At 53.6% G+C, this 13,813-nt stretch overlaps 2 protein-coding genes across 9 annotated transcripts in view; one reads left to right on the top strand and one right to left on the bottom strand.

The window, feature by feature from the left end:
* SZT2 (SZT2 subunit of KICSTOR complex) overlaps positions 1-9,733 on the top strand; it is a 52,221-nt gene extending 42,488 nt beyond the window's left edge. For 3 of the 7 annotated variants that reach the window (XM_018912346.3, XM_009088636.4, XM_018912349.3), the window contains exons 62-72: positions 1,223-1,428; positions 1,547-1,640; positions 2,970-3,050; positions 3,460-3,534; positions 4,412-4,625; positions 4,899-5,082; positions 5,391-5,513; positions 5,751-6,252; positions 6,573-6,689; positions 6,792-6,860; positions 9,004-9,733. In XM_018912346.3, the coding sequence (XP_018767891.3) occupies positions 1,223-1,428; positions 1,547-1,640; positions 2,970-3,050; positions 3,460-3,534; positions 4,412-4,625; positions 4,899-5,082; positions 5,391-5,513; positions 5,751-6,252; positions 6,573-6,689; positions 6,792-6,860; positions 9,004-9,147 (1,809 nt within the window). In that variant the 3' untranslated portion in view covers positions 9,148-9,733. Of the gene's footprint in view, positions 1-188; positions 900-1,222; positions 1,429-1,546; positions 1,641-2,969; positions 3,051-3,459; positions 3,535-4,411; positions 4,626-4,898; positions 5,083-5,390; positions 5,514-5,750; positions 6,253-6,572; positions 6,690-6,791; positions 6,861-9,003 lie in introns of those variants that run through there. The other 4 variants (XM_018912351.3, XM_018912347.3, XR_001990161.3 and 1 more) reach the window with 3 other exon arrangements.
* A 595-nt stretch (positions 9,734-10,328) lies between these two features.
* HYI (hydroxypyruvate isomerase (putative)) lies at positions 10,329-13,284 on the bottom strand. Of its 2 annotated transcripts, XM_030226466.2 has the most exons (8): positions 13,076-13,284; positions 12,888-12,999; positions 11,654-11,768; positions 11,429-11,507; positions 11,206-11,255; positions 10,961-11,030; positions 10,645-10,779; positions 10,329-10,459 (listed from the first exon to the last, which is right to left on the bottom strand). In XM_030226466.2, exons 1-8 carry the CDS (start codon positions 13,269-13,271, stop codon positions 10,371-10,373), a joined length of 846 nt encoding a protein of 281 aa, XP_030082326.1. In that variant the 5' UTR covers positions 13,272-13,284; the 3' UTR covers positions 10,329-10,370. The 2 variants fall into 2 exon arrangements, with proteins under 2 accessions (XP_030082326.1, XP_030082327.1); XM_030226467.2 differs by lacking the exon at positions 12,888-12,999.
* Between the last annotated feature and the right edge of the window lie 529 nt (positions 13,285-13,813).

Here is a 13,813-nt window from a genome sequence, read left to right as displayed (position 1 = left end):
GATTTTGACAGTCTTTAAGCAGAAGTTGCTACAGAAATTGAACACTCACAGGTGAAAGGGAAAGTATCATCACAGAATGAAAACTTCACTTTGTTTTTGGAACAGAGCAAAATGGAAATTGGTTATTGGATTTGAAGAGCCTTTGCAGCAGGGGTTTCAAGGTGCTCTATTGGTTTCTGTATCTCCAGGTCTTTTATTGGGACGTATGAGTTGCCCGGCTTTGCAGTGCTGAAGAGCTGTTCAGATTGGTCAGAACAGAAAAAGAATGCAAAGAACTTAAAAGGCACCTGAGTAGCCTGTGAAATGAGAGCTTTTGTGGGAGCTGTGACCTGGTTTGCAGTAAAACAGCACAATATGGAGAGAAATTTGAGCCCTCTTGTATTGTACACTCACTGCAGAGCCTGTACAGAACACACATCTCAGTGGTTTCTGCAATTTGTGGACAGCTGGGTGCAGCAGACATTGGTTAGAGTACATCAGAAAGAGGTGTTAGTATAATAGATAATATTCTAATAAATTTCTAAAATACTTGTGTATTAATGTCTTCATCTGGGCAGTTAGTGTGAGACCAAACATTTTGTGGCAAAGGCACTGAACTGGAGAGACTTGGACAAGGTCAGAGAGTAGCTGGAGAGATGCCAGGTAAAGAGACATCTCTTGTGGTTGGTGGAGCAGATAGGCAGAAAGCCAGATAGAAACATGTAACAGAACTGCAGGCTTAAAGCAGAGAGATCAAAAAAAGAAACCTTAGTCTCTCTCAGCACATAGAAAAGGAGTATTCAAGACATCAAAAGGAGAACTGAGTGTTTAGAAGGAAACACTGTTCCTTTTCAGTGCTACTGAACTGCTAGGAAATCCTGAGATGTCAGCAGGATTCATAAGGGCATTGGACTCCTACCATGGTAATAGGAGCTGAAGCTCTGAGCTTTGCATGAGCCAGTTGTGAGCCACTAACACTTTGTGGAAGCTGTTTTGGGGGAGGCAGATGTTCTGGGGGAAGCAGCAGGTTCCTGCAGGTTATTGCAGTGCTGTTAGGTCAGTGCATGGCTGGGTAAATCTTAGATCTTGCATTTTGGCGCATGCACTGGGACAGTGCTTGGACAACCAGATGTTAGTGCTCTCTGGCAGAGAGAGATCTATCTTTTGCTCAGCCTGTGTACCTGGTGTCCTCTGCTGGGGCCAGTCATAGCAGTTCTCCTCAGGAACTTCCTTTCTCCTGCAGAAGCGCCACCGCTCCAATGACTCTACAGCTTCAGGGAGGGACCGCAGCCACAGCTGTGACTCGGCAGATGCACTGCCCTGCAAGGTGAAGGAGGAGCCCTGGCTGCAGGAGATGTGCAATGCCTTCCTGCAGCAGTACATCCAGTACCTGCAGAGCATGGGCTTCATTCTGGTCCAGGTGCGGCCACCATCACCTACCACTCGCAGGTCAGTGACGTGCTGGGAACTCTGGTGTTGGAGAAAAACCAACACACTGAGCTGTGCCCTGCTTTGACACAATAGGGCTTGGCTCCCTGCTCAAGGCTGTCCCTGCTCTCATTTCCAGTAGCACAAGCCGGATCCGAGCTCTGGCAGCGATGGGAGTGGAGGGTAGAGGGTCCTTTTCCTACACAAAGCCGAAACCAGAGGGAAGTCCAAAGGTGAGTGCATTTCTGTTACAAGAGTGGAACAGGGATGGAGGTCAGGTTTGTGGAGTGGGCCAGTTCTGGTTGGCTTTTGAAACTGTTTCAGGCAGAAAGGAGGTGGGGGGGCAGAGAAAGCGTGTCTAGACCAGCACCATCTTTGAGAGTTTGAATGTGATGGGATCTCTTTGCCCTCCTGCATGTCCTCCTACAGGCCTCAGAGCCCTTTCCTGGCATTGGGTGGAACCAGGGCAAATAATCAAAAGACTGGTAACAGCTTGGAAGGGCTCAGAAGAGGAACAGGATGACCTAGGGCAAGGATAGCTTCTTTTGGGTGAGATTCTGAAGTATTACCTGTCAGAGAACCTTCAGCATCTATGCTTAAGGGCAACTCTAGGGTAGAAGGATCTTTAGTTAGAGTGAGATGAATGCAGAAGTTAAAGAAGTTAGAGAAGATAAGCCTGGAATGGCTCTACTGGTGAGAGCAGGCTGAGGTTTCTCATGTATAAAATGGCAGCTAGGGAGGAACAAGTCAGAGCTCTACAATATTGCAACTAACCTGGAAAGGGATTGACCCTTTCCTGTCTTATTCAGTGTAACACCCAGAGGCCACCAAATGAAAGTATTTGGAGCCAGTTTTGAAACTAAGGAGAGCGTTTCTTTGAGCAGCAGATTTTGTGAACACAAAAAGTTTTGTGAACATGAGCTTACAAGACTGAATAAGTAAGTACCTGGGAGAGCAATCCATTGGAGTCTCTGGTTAAGTAGAAACTACCCATGGCTTGTGGAATCACCCTGGGATGATGGGAGCATGTAGCATTTACTCACCCTTTTCTCACACTTTATTGGCACCTGCCTTTGGCTGATGTTGGTGCAGGACTGCGGGTAAGACAACACCTTGCAGATAAAACAAGAGGAGAGCAATCTGCTGAGCAAGTTAAGAGGGAGAAAATGAATTTGCTGGCAGTTAAACTCTGAACTGAGACAGGATGTCTCTGATAGCTGCTGTATCAGGCAGGCACAATGGTCTGGGAACACCACAGCAGGGAGTGAGGTTCCATGGACACTATTGTTCCTTAGCTCACAGTGTCCCACACTCTAGAGACGCCTTGTCCTGAGCAAACAGTAGTTGAAGGGATTGATGTGTCTGGTGTGTTCTCTCAAAAGCTGTTTATTAGGCTTGTTAGGATTCTTTTCACTGTCAGCTCTGCCATCTCCTCTCTTCTCTCCAGTGAGATTGCTCAGCTGATGAGGCCTCTCTTTTTCCACCTCTGCCACAGAGCATTGTGGCGGCTTCACACCCCTGTGAGCCAGAGAACCTCTTTAGCTTTGTCCTTCTCTTCCCAGAGCACAAGCCCTGCTGTTGCCACCTACCATCTACAGCGAGCTCTTCCAGGTGGGATTGTGCTCATGGAGTTGGCCTTCCAGGTAAGAAAGAACAAGAAACAAAGTATGATCTCTGGGGTATCTTCAGGGATAGTGTTCAGAGGTGACAAAGGGAGTGATGAGGAGTGCTGCAGGGGCATGTGATTCTTCATTTGTCCTGTCCCACTTCTTCCACGGTCCTGCAAGATTGGGATCAGCTGGAGATGATTCTGCAGGGCTCAGAGCAGTAAGAGTTGCCTGGAGGAATGATAATGAAGAGCTCAGCACCAGTTAGGGTGCTCTGTGCTCAGCCACATGTTAGCTGGTCTGGCTTGGTTCAGACAAGAGGTGAGACAGAACATGGGGCGAGAGTGTCTGGGCCCCAGGCCAGGTGTGAGGTATGGGGGCTGTGCTCCTTCCCTGGAGGGGCCCAAGGCTGTGCTGTGCTCTGCTCACGTGCTCTCTCCTCCAGGGCTGTTATTTCTGTGTGAAGCAATACGCGCTGGAGTGCTCGCGCATCCCCATGGGCCAGTCCGTGAACTCTCAGGTAATGGCTTTGCAGGCACAGCTGGTGCTCCTCGGGGTCAGGAGATGCTTCGTGGGGAGGAGTGATCTCTGGAACGTAGTGGGCATTTCAGGCATGGCAACTTCTGGAGACCTCTGCTCCCTCCTCATGGAAAAGCAGAGCCTCACAGAGCCTTCTGCAGCCACGTGCCCGCCATGGTGCTGCTTGAGCAGAGCTGGATTGCAGTAAAAGGGGGTGGGAGGTTTGGCCAAGAGGATGGCTCTTGTCCTAGCTTGGTGAGCAAGACAGAGCAGACTGGGGAAGAATAGGAGCAATTCTGGCAAAGATGCTTGTTCCAAGGAAAGTCAGTGCGTGGCTCTCTGCTTCCCTTGGAACAAGAAGGAAGTGGAATGGGAGCAGGTATCTGTGAACATGATCCCTGCCCTTTGCTAGAGGATATTACTTTCTGCACCAGAAAGGTTCCTTTATACCTCTGTGCCTTGCTCTATAACACTCTGGGGCTGCCTGCTCCCTTCCCCTTTGTAGGGTCAGGGTATCCCCTGCCTGTTCCCAAGGGTATTGGGTGTCTGTGTAGAGGCTGGCCAGCCCCAGGCTGTCTGAGATAGGAGGCATGCATGACCATACTGTCCTTTCCAAGGGAGCTCTGTAGCAAGGCTGCATCTTAGATATGCCAGGAGTGTCTCTCCTAAGCTTAGAGCCTTCCAGGACCTTGTCTGCAGATTTGCTGGCCTTTCTTTCCTGGAAAGTTTGCACATGCACAGGGCAGTGTTATGAGGTTGCATCCTGCTCTGATGCTGGGGCAGCTGCACTGGCTGTGCCATGCCTTGTCAGCAGGGCTTTGCAGGAGGGTGTGAGGTGCCTGGTAACACTCCTGCCTTGACTCTGTGTCCCTCCACAGCTGTCTATGCTCTTCACGGAGGAGTGTGACAAGGTGAGGGACCTCATGCACGTGCATTCATTCAGCTACGACTTCCACTTGCGCATAGTCCACCAGTATCTGCTGGGCTCGCACATGGCTCTCCGCCAAGGCTACCATCTCACCAGCTTCCTGGAGGATTTCATTGCCCATCACTCTGACATCCCCAAGTTTGGCCGTAATCACGTTTTCCAAGGTATGTAGGTCAATAAATGTTCAGTCTGGGATTGATCACCTGCACAGCTTGGCAAAAGTCCTTTACAAATAAACTTTCCTGACCTTTGGAGTATTCAGGGAGATGACAGGGTGATGGTGATGGGAGTGTCTGAGCTCCATGGAAAGTCCTTGTTGCCCTGTTGTGGAAAGGGCAGTTTGTTGCTCTGTCTCCTGGAGTAGGTGGGAGGACACTGCTCTGCCCAGGTAAGAGGCACAGAGTGTCTCCTGTGATAGCAATGTATTTTTCCATTAGGCACACTGGCCCTTCCCACCAACATGATCACTGCACACCAGCTGTACAACTACATTGCTGACCACGCCAACACCTACCACATGAAACCCCTGCGCATGGCCCGACCAGCCACGGGCAACGACAGCAAGAAGGGAACACCAGGCACAGAGCAGAATGAATATGCACTGGTCTCTATTTGGAACAGGTGAGTGCATCTGCTGCAAGTTCCTGGAGCTGCTGGAGATTGGTTGCAACTTGCCAGTCCTGGGGACACTGCCCTAAGGTACCAACAAAGCTGACTGTTCTATACAGTGCCAGACAGCAGTTCTGGCCAGTCCTTCTGAGATGGCCAATAGTGGTGTGTATGTGTGCAGCTGCATTTGACATTTCCCATCGCACTTCTGAGGAGTCCTGCTGTGTGGAATTCCCCATGTCCAACAGTTCTGTTGTGATCAGGAGCCCTGGGAGAACAAAGTGAGGCTTCCTTCATACTGATACGCTTTTTTATCCCAGCTCGGGCTCCTACAAAGATTCTGAAGGTCTGCGTCACCATGATGACTTCGATGTGTCCCTCCTGGTTTGCCACAGTGCTGCACCATTTGAGGAGCAGAGCGAGGCAGAGAGACGCATGCTCCGGTGAGCACTGGGGGCCAGTGACAGCAAAGCCTCCTGGCTGGGGAGGAGGGCTCTGGGAGGGACTGTTTTGTCTGGAATAGCACAGGCAGAGTTGTTGGTGTCTGGGGAGGATCATTGTGAGAACCTGGATAGAGAAGCATTCTTTCTGGCAGGGACAGAAGGGCCTGTGGTTTATTTGCAGTGCAGCTGAGAGGGGAGCAGCCCTTCCCCAGCTCACAGGTGTCTCCTTGCTCCCAGGCTGCGTTTCTACGTCATCATGACAAGCCAGCGGGAGCTCTTTCCACGGCTCACGGCCGACATGCGCCGCTTCAAGAAGCTGCCGCGCTTGCAGCGGGAGGTGCTGGAGCCTGTGGTAGGCCGGGCGGCCTGGGAGGCAGCGGAGCCGGAGCCGAGCCTGGGCCGGCAGCCGTCGGCAGAGCGGGAGATGTGGCAGGACGTGGAGGACAGCAGCGAGTTCTATGCGGGGGGCACGCAGGTCAAACTGGGGCCAGGGCTCTTCTACACCTCTCCACTCTTCCCCTTGCTGGCCTCTGAGGTGGCCTCAGCCCAGAAGCAGCTCAGCAGCATGGTGCAGCTGGCCAAGTGCCACTGCCGCAGGGACAACCTCTGGAAGCGCCTTTTCCTTCTGGAGCCTCTGGCTTCTGACAAGCTGAAGCTGGGCAAGCTCTCACTGGTGGAGCTGGAGGAGCTGCTCGATGCCGTGCATGGGAAATCCATCGCAGATGTCGATCCCCAGCTGGTGAGCAGCGGGGATGGGGGCACAGCACAGCAGCTGCTGTTCTGCTCTGGGGATGGAGTGGGGTGCCAGGTGAAGGGGCCTGCAATGCACATCTCTTCCTGCTTGGTGGGAAGGTAGAGGCAGGAACACAGCTCCTAGCTGGCAGGGGAAGGGGGAAACTGCATTGAGCTGTCTATAGAGAGTGAACAGCCCTCGGTCAGCATCCGCAGTGGGCTGTGAAGGTTGCATCTGATTTGTGGTCTGAAAGCTGCTGTAGCATTATGGCTGCTGGTGCCATGGCTAGAGGTAGGCTGAAGATCAGGCCTTTTCTATGCCTTCAGGAATGCTTCCTCACCATGACAGTGTCCTGGTACCAGAGCCTCATCAAGGTGCTGTTGAGCCGCTTTCCCCAGAGCTGCCGGCACTTCCACAATGCTGAAACCGGCACCCAGTATCTGGTAAGACACAGCCCATTGCCAACATGCAGCCTCTGTCCCTGTGTCCCTGTCCTGGATTCTCTACTGGCTCCTTTCTAACGTGCTCTGTGACTCTCCTGACAGGTTGTGCTCAACCAGAAGTTCACAGATTGCTTTGTTCTTGTGTTTCTTGATTCTCATTCAGGAAAAACGGTGAGTCCTTGGGAACAGGACAACAGCTATGTTGGCTAAGGTCAGGAATCTGTCTAGATTGATCCAGCAGTGGCCAAGGGCAGGTGTGCATGAGAACACAACCTGGTCAAGAAGCTTGTAATGCTTCTCCTAAATACTCTCCCAGCATCTGAAAATCTGTAGCTTACACCCATCCTGAGCTAGAAGTGGACTTTGCATTTATTTAATAGCCTTCCACAGCTTTATTTCCTTTGGTTAATTTCTGGCATCCATGATTTTCCCTGACTTGCAGCTCCATAAGGCAGTTGCAGTCTAGGTGAAGTAGTTCCTTGACTTATTTTTGAAACTCTTACTGTTCTTTCCATGTGATGTTCCTTTGTTCTTGTATTAGAAAAGAGTGAACACTTGATCTTCTTTTTCTTCACAGGATTGCTTTTGGATCATTTTCTCAGCTGTCTCTCTATCCAGGCTAAGCAGTCCTTCTGTATTCAGTCCAAAGTCAGATCACACTGAGTCTGGCTGGGAGGGGTCACCAGTGCTGTGGGCTGCTCCTATCTGGGCAGAAAGGAAGGGGACCTGCACTGTCGGGGTCCTAGCAAACCTGCAAAGGCCTTTGCCTTCACTGAACTTGAGGGCAAAAATACTTTGATTTCAGCTGTGCTCCCAGGCAGGGTACAGGATAGGTCACAGGGAATGCAGCTCCATGTGAGAGCAGGGGATCTGCAAGAGGCTTCAGTCCACAATAAGGCTTCTGCAGAGACTGCAGAGTAACTGATGCTGTCTAAAATAAATCATGCTCCATCTGAAAAGCAGTAGGGGAGATAGAAGAGGTAGCGCTTGCTGAAAGGCTGCTCAGAGCCTCCTGCCACCTGATGGCCATAGTGTCACCTTGTGGTCATTGATATGATAAACCCAGAACTTCCATCCCCTCTCCTAGTGACTCTTATTTTGTAAGAGAAATCCTTGGTTTTCATAACATTGTATTTTGTGCTTAGCATTCATCCCATTCTTGTGGCCTCTCAAAACTCTCTTGGGGCGTTGGTTTTTTTTTTTTTTTTTTTTTGCATTATCCCAATCCTCTTTTGTATTAGTGCCTCAAATTTTATCAGCATATGCCTCATCTTTAGACCAGACTTGTTAAAGTACTAGACAATGTGAGTCCCAAAGCCTGTCCTGAAGGAACTCTATCTGTAACCTCTCTCCATTCCCCCTTTCAGCACTGCCATGTTCTCATAATTTTTGAGTTAATTCCTATCTTTTCAGCTTACGTAAATTTCCCATGTGACACCACATCAAATCCATCCTGAATCTCAGATAAGATGTACCATGATTCCTTTGTCTAGAAATGTTACCTTATCAAAGAGAATTTCAGCACATCACTTTGGTAACACTGAGCTGCATTTCCCTCATGGTTCTGTCTCCCCCAGTCTGCTCTGAAGCCTTGTGTGCTGCTGGAGCTGGGCTCACAAATAACTTCCTTTCTCCTCTTAAATGATGGTGGTACATTTGCTGTTTTGTAGTTACAAGCTCATGGCTTTACCATTTTGTAAGGGGACCCTGGCTATTGGATGTGCTGCATTTCAACTCAGTAGAACATCCCGTCCCTGTGTCTTGCCTCCATGACGCTGATCTGAGTGCACTGAGTCACATTTCTGTTCTGCTTCAGCTCCTGCAACCTCTGCCTGCTCCCTGTTCCTCTCTGCCTTTGCCTTGCCTTTTCAGTACAGTCACTAGTCAGAGTGGAGCAGGCAGCATTTATTTTTAGGATTGCGGTTATTACATTTAATCTCCTCCCCTTCCCCATTTGTTGCACTCCTACTCTTTCCTTTAGAAGAAGAAATTTCCCTCTAATTTCCCTGGAAGCTCCTGTTATTGTGGAGGCAGTAGGATCCCCTCCTCTCCTGTGGCTGCTGCCAGGATTGGTGAAACTGCAGATGCATGAGAGCTGGGACAGAGTGGGCAAGTCCTTGCACTGAATTTCGAGCAGAAAAATTGGGAGGAGGCTCAAACATGCTGTCACAGGAAGAGGCACTATTTTAGTGCCTTTGGCATTTTGGGATTTCTCCCAGTATTTGCCTAACACTGCCAAAAAAGTGTTCACACACCTAGGCTAGGGATTGCACAGTGCTTGTCTGCATCCTGACCCTCTTCTCCCTCTTGGCAGAGCCTCACTGTGGTTTTCCGGGAGCCGTTCCCAGTGCAGCCCCAGAACAGCGAGAGTCCTCTGCCACAGCTTGTGTCCACATACCATCACCTGGAGTCAGTTATCAACACTGCCTGCTTCAACCTGTGGACAGGCCTGCTCTAGCACCGGCACCCGCGTCCCGGAGCAGCGCCTATTCCGACCTCGGCACGGCCGTGCCATTGGTGACCGTGGGGAAGAGCGGGTCTCTGGGGGGACCTGTGCGTGGGCACTGCAGGCAGCGCTGCCAGCGGCACCTGTGGCTGCTGACCGAGGAGCCTGGGGATGTGACCTCCTCGCTGGCTCGTATGGCCCTTGTGTGCTGTTTTCACTGGGTTTGATACTAAATGGCCTTGAACCAAACAGAAGGGCAGGAACTTGGCTGCTGCAGCCTGGCTGAAGCAGAACTCTCAGGGACACCGCTTTGGCAAGCATAGGTGAGTTCTGCCTGTTGGGAAGGCACTGAGGAGCGTGCATGGCACCATCTTCTGCCCAGGGCAGCACTGCACAGTGCTCTGGCTTCAGGAGGAAAGACTCCTGAGTGCAAGGCTGCCTGACTGGCGGTGAGGACAACAGCTTCTGGCCTTTTGCTTTCCTTGGGAGAGCAAGAATGGGACAGGAAGGGTGAACTGGATCACAGGAAGCTTTTATGGAGGTGTACATTTGAGCCATTGGTCTATCTGTGAAATAAACTGAACCAGATCCCTGCTCAGTTGCTGTAGGCTGTGGAAAGCTGCCTGTGGAGGATGCAGAGCAGCCCTGGCTATGGGGCTGGCTGGGTTTGATCCGAAATCTTACGCTTGCCACCAGAGCAGGAGCAGCAGGGCAGTCAGCCTTGAGTATCCATGTGCAGGCAGCTCCCAGCCTGTTACCTTGGATCAGACAGCCTGGAAGGGGACTGCTCGCTTCACTTGCAGCCTTGCTGCAGTCAGTGCTGGGCACTGGCAACAGCTTTGAGAACTTCAGTACCTGAAAGTCCAAAGTGTTCTTTCTACAACTTCAGGCACCAGCTGGAATGCTCCCCTCATTGGGGAGACTGGAAACCTCTCCCTGGTTTCCAGTCCAGGGAGCCCTGCAGCCTGGAAGTGAAAGTTTTCTGTGTGCCTGGAGTCACCTACAGTGGTCCCTGAGCCATCACTAAATCGAACATGCTACAGGTGGGACTTGTGTAGATGAGGGTCCAACAGCTTGGGATGGCCCAGTAGATGCTGGGGAAGGGAAATTACATAGATGGTCCTAACCTCATTCTAGGAAATAATCCCACCTACCACACTCCCCTAGTCCTAGAGAAGACACATGCTCCTCTGTTAAGCCATTGCTTTGTCTTTTATTCTCATGGTTTTCTAGTTTTACTTGGCTGCCTTGCTGGTCCCACCGTGCTGCAGCCCTCGGCTTTCCCAGTAGGATCGCAGCCAGCCCAGACCTTCCAGGGTGTCTCCTGCAGTGACAGACAAGGTCTGCTGCAGCTGGAGCCGTTTCTGTTCAGGACAGAGCCCTCATCCCCAGGTAGGGATGACACCCACTACCTGTGCCCCCCAGGTCCTGCCTGTCTTTGCACAGTACCCAGCCAGCTGGTCTGTGCTTGGCCCTGCTTGTGGGGCTCAGACCTGCAGGCCCACTCACCCGTTGGAGCATACTCGCACCCCACGTAGCCAGTGTAGCCGAGGGACTCCAGGAGCTCGAAGATGTAGGGGAAGTTCACCTCCCCAGGGCTATCGGGCTCGTGCCGCCCTGGTACCTGTGCAATCTGAATATGACCTAGGGAGGGAAGGGGAGAGACCATGCCCAAGGCAGCCCTGCCTGCAGTCTTCTTTGGCCATGAGACAAGGTGACCCAAGGGCAGCCCCACACTCCCAGCCAGCTACAGCAGAGCCTGGAGTAGGAGGCCCCCTCTCAAAGCCACTCCCCAGTGGTCTGGGTGCAGGGTGCAGGGTGTTACCGATGAGTGGGAAGTATGTCTCCAGGTTGCGTGACAAATTGCCATCCATGATCTGGCAGTGAAAAAGGTCCTGGAGGTGAGACAGAAAAATGGAGGGTGCAGCTGGTCAGCAGTGAGCAGTTAAGGACAGCTGTGCTATGGTCCCTGTCCAGTGTCCTCTAGAGGGTATAACAAGCCCATGGCCCCCAGAACTCCTCTGGGACCTGTGCAAGTTTCTCTCTGTGAGAGCTTCAATGCTGACTCACCAGTTGCAGCTTCAGGTTGGGCCGTCCCACTTTCTCCAGGATGGCAGCAGCTAAGGGGACAAGTAATGAGAAACTATCGCCCCCAGGGTGGAAGCTTTGCAAAGAAGTCCCAGGACCCCCTTTATCAACTGTGCTCCTTCAGCATCTCCCTTCTTGTGAGGCAACCTCTTTCAGACTCTGGAGATCCTTCTCCTCTAAAGGAGACTGTTGTTGTCTGGCTTACCTTGGTGTGGGGTGTTCAGATAGTAGCGAGGGTCAGTGATACGGTTGTTGATAGGCTCCAACAGTCCAATCATGTCTTCCTGTAACACAGTAATGTCACCCTGCGGAGCACCCTGTCATCTCTGCAGCAGGAAGCAAAACTTCCCTGTGCCAGGCTGGTGGGATATTCCCCATCTTAGGTATCCTAAGAGCTGCACACACAAAGCAGGACCCATTTCCCACTTACCTGGGACAGGAGGTCAGCAGTGTATTTGAGATTCTCAATGAAGGTGGTTTCCATCTCACCTGCCACTGCAGCCCGGTCTGTGCCCAAGGGGACCCGCCCAGCCATCACATGAATCCTACAGGCACAGAAAGATTATCACAACTGTGAGCAGCTGGCCTTATCTAATGCACCTTCCTCTGCTGATGGAAAAGGGGGCCAGGCTGGGGGAGCAGACACAGAAGGGGGTAAGAAGAGCTGTCTCTCCTTCAGGAGACACAACAGCTGCCAGCCAGGACACAATTATGCTCCATCCCACCTCAATACATAGAGGGATGACTTTGAACCTTTTGCCTGACAAATCACAGACCTTGCTTCTTCCCTTTTTTGTTAACTGATTTCAGCTCTTTCACCCTGACTCTGGAACTTGGACTCTTGCTCCTTGGCTGGGCCCCAAACCAGCATGTTGGGCCACTGGCATGCTGCTTCTGCCAGGGGCCTGTCCCATGTATGGTGTCATGGCTTGCTGGCTGTGAGCAGGGAGGGGCCAGTGCCCCGTGCTGGACTGCCCTGCCATGAAATACTATGGCCATCTTCAGCCACCACTGGGGGAAGGCACAGAGTAGAAATAAAAACCTTTTCAATGTGCCTGTACCACTGTGCAAATGGTGCTGGGCAGCCTCTGGCATGCTGAGCCCATGCCCTCCACAGGGCTTTGGACTGGGTTGCAACAGGAAAGAATGGTGCAAAGTAAGTGGAATAAAAGGGCCCTGTTGGTTTGCTGAAGGGAGCTGTGCCAGGCTAATTGCATCTTTTACGGTGTCTCTGCTGTGCTGGAGTCAGCGTGGCCTCAATAAAGCAACTGTTGTGGTGTCCTGGTGGAAACGATTCGTGCAGTGGAGGAGGAAAAAGGGAGGATTATCCTGAGGAGTGTTGTGTGGAGGTGGGAACAAGAGCCTCTACTGCGAAGGGCAGAATCAGGCTCGTGCCTGGCAGCTCTGGGTCCGCTCCCAGCGATCACGCTGAAGCCGCGGCCCGGCACAGCGGGGTCTGTCCCGAGCTGGCTCAGTCCCGACGCAGCCGAGCAGGAGATGCTGCCCGGTAGAGGCTCCGTCACCCGGTGGCGGCAGGCACCATGGGGCAAAGGGCCAGCTCCGCTCGGCACAGTGCTGGAGCGGCAGGGCAGCAGAGGAAGCCCCCCCCCGGCAGCCGCGGGGTCGGGGCCGCGGCCGGAGCGGGGGTCCCGCCTCGCACCTACCTGGGGCAGCCCACAGCCCGGGCGTAGTGCACGGCCGCCTCCAGGCCCTGCCGGAAGGCTGCCTGCCGCCCGGGCACGGCCGCCAGCCCCAGCTCGCCCGCCTCCTGGTCCCCTGGGAGAGAGTGGCAGGGTCGGCGGAGGGTCCTCGCTACCCCACGCACGAGAGGAGCAGCGGGACGCGGCCGTACCGGGGGGGGCGTTGAGGAGCGCGATCCGCACCCGCGCCCTCTCCGCCGCCGCCCGCAGCTCCTGGGCCGGGCAGCCCGCCGGCCAAGCCGCCTCCACCGCTCCGAACCCGGCGGCCGCCGCCGCTTCCAGTCGCGCCGGCAGCGCCGGGAGCTCCGGGAAGAGCCATGAGAGGTTGGCGGAGAAGCGCAGCGCCATGGCGGCGGGGCGGGGCGGGCGGGGGCGGTGCTCCAGCGGCCACTCCGAGCACCGCGGCCCGCCCGAGCAGCCGCGGCCCGCCCGAGCAGCCCCGGCCCGCCCGCGGAGCGCAGCCAGCCCCAATCGGGGAGCAGTGCTGGGCTCAGCCCTGCGGGCGTGCGGCGTGCTGAGGGCTCCGGGACGTGCCCGCAGCCGTGGGTGAGCGGCCCCGCCGCTCCCGTGCTAGGGGCCGGGCAGCCGCGCGGCTGGAATCCTCTCTGGGAAAGGGGGCTTTGCCAGGTGTTGGCCTGACACACGCGAAGCGCCCTCTTAATTGGTTTCCTGGGGAGCTTGTCTCTGACAGCGTCTCATTATGCGAGAAGCGCTTTCTCCTTTTGTCCCATGCTCTGCATATTTTACCATGAAATGTTCATCTCCACTTCTGCAGAGCTGTGGCTCGGGCGTGCAGGAGTGTGACCCCGGCGGTGGCCGCAGGCAGCCCCGCGCTCCCCGTCCCCATTCCCCGTGCTCTGGGCGTCCCCAGGCACGCTCGCAGGCTGCAC

The sequence above is a fragment of the Serinus canaria genome, chromosome 8, assembly GCF_022539315.1.
Source record: "Serinus canaria isolate serCan28SL12 chromosome 8, serCan2020, whole genome shotgun sequence".
Classification (NCBI taxonomy): Eukaryota; Metazoa; Chordata; class Aves; order Passeriformes; family Fringillidae; genus Serinus; species Serinus canaria.
The sequence above is the reverse complement of the archived record's forward strand: the minus strand, read 5'-3'. Positions and strand labels throughout refer to the sequence as shown.

Bases quoted from the DNA above. Each gene is read 5' to 3' on its own strand.
- HYI (XM_030226466.2), bottom strand. From the start codon at position 13,271: ATGGCGCTGCGCTTCTCCGCCAACCTCTCATGGCTCTTCCCGGAGCTC. The intron at 11,769-12,887 runs GTAGGTGCGAGG...CTGTGCCTGTAG, and splicing joins CGGGCTGTGGGCTGCCCCAG to GATTCATGTGATGGCTGGGC. The intron at 11,031-11,205 runs GTGAGTCAGCAT...TCTCACCTCCAG, and splicing joins CCAACCTGAAGCTGCAACTG to GACCTTTTTCACTGCCAGAT.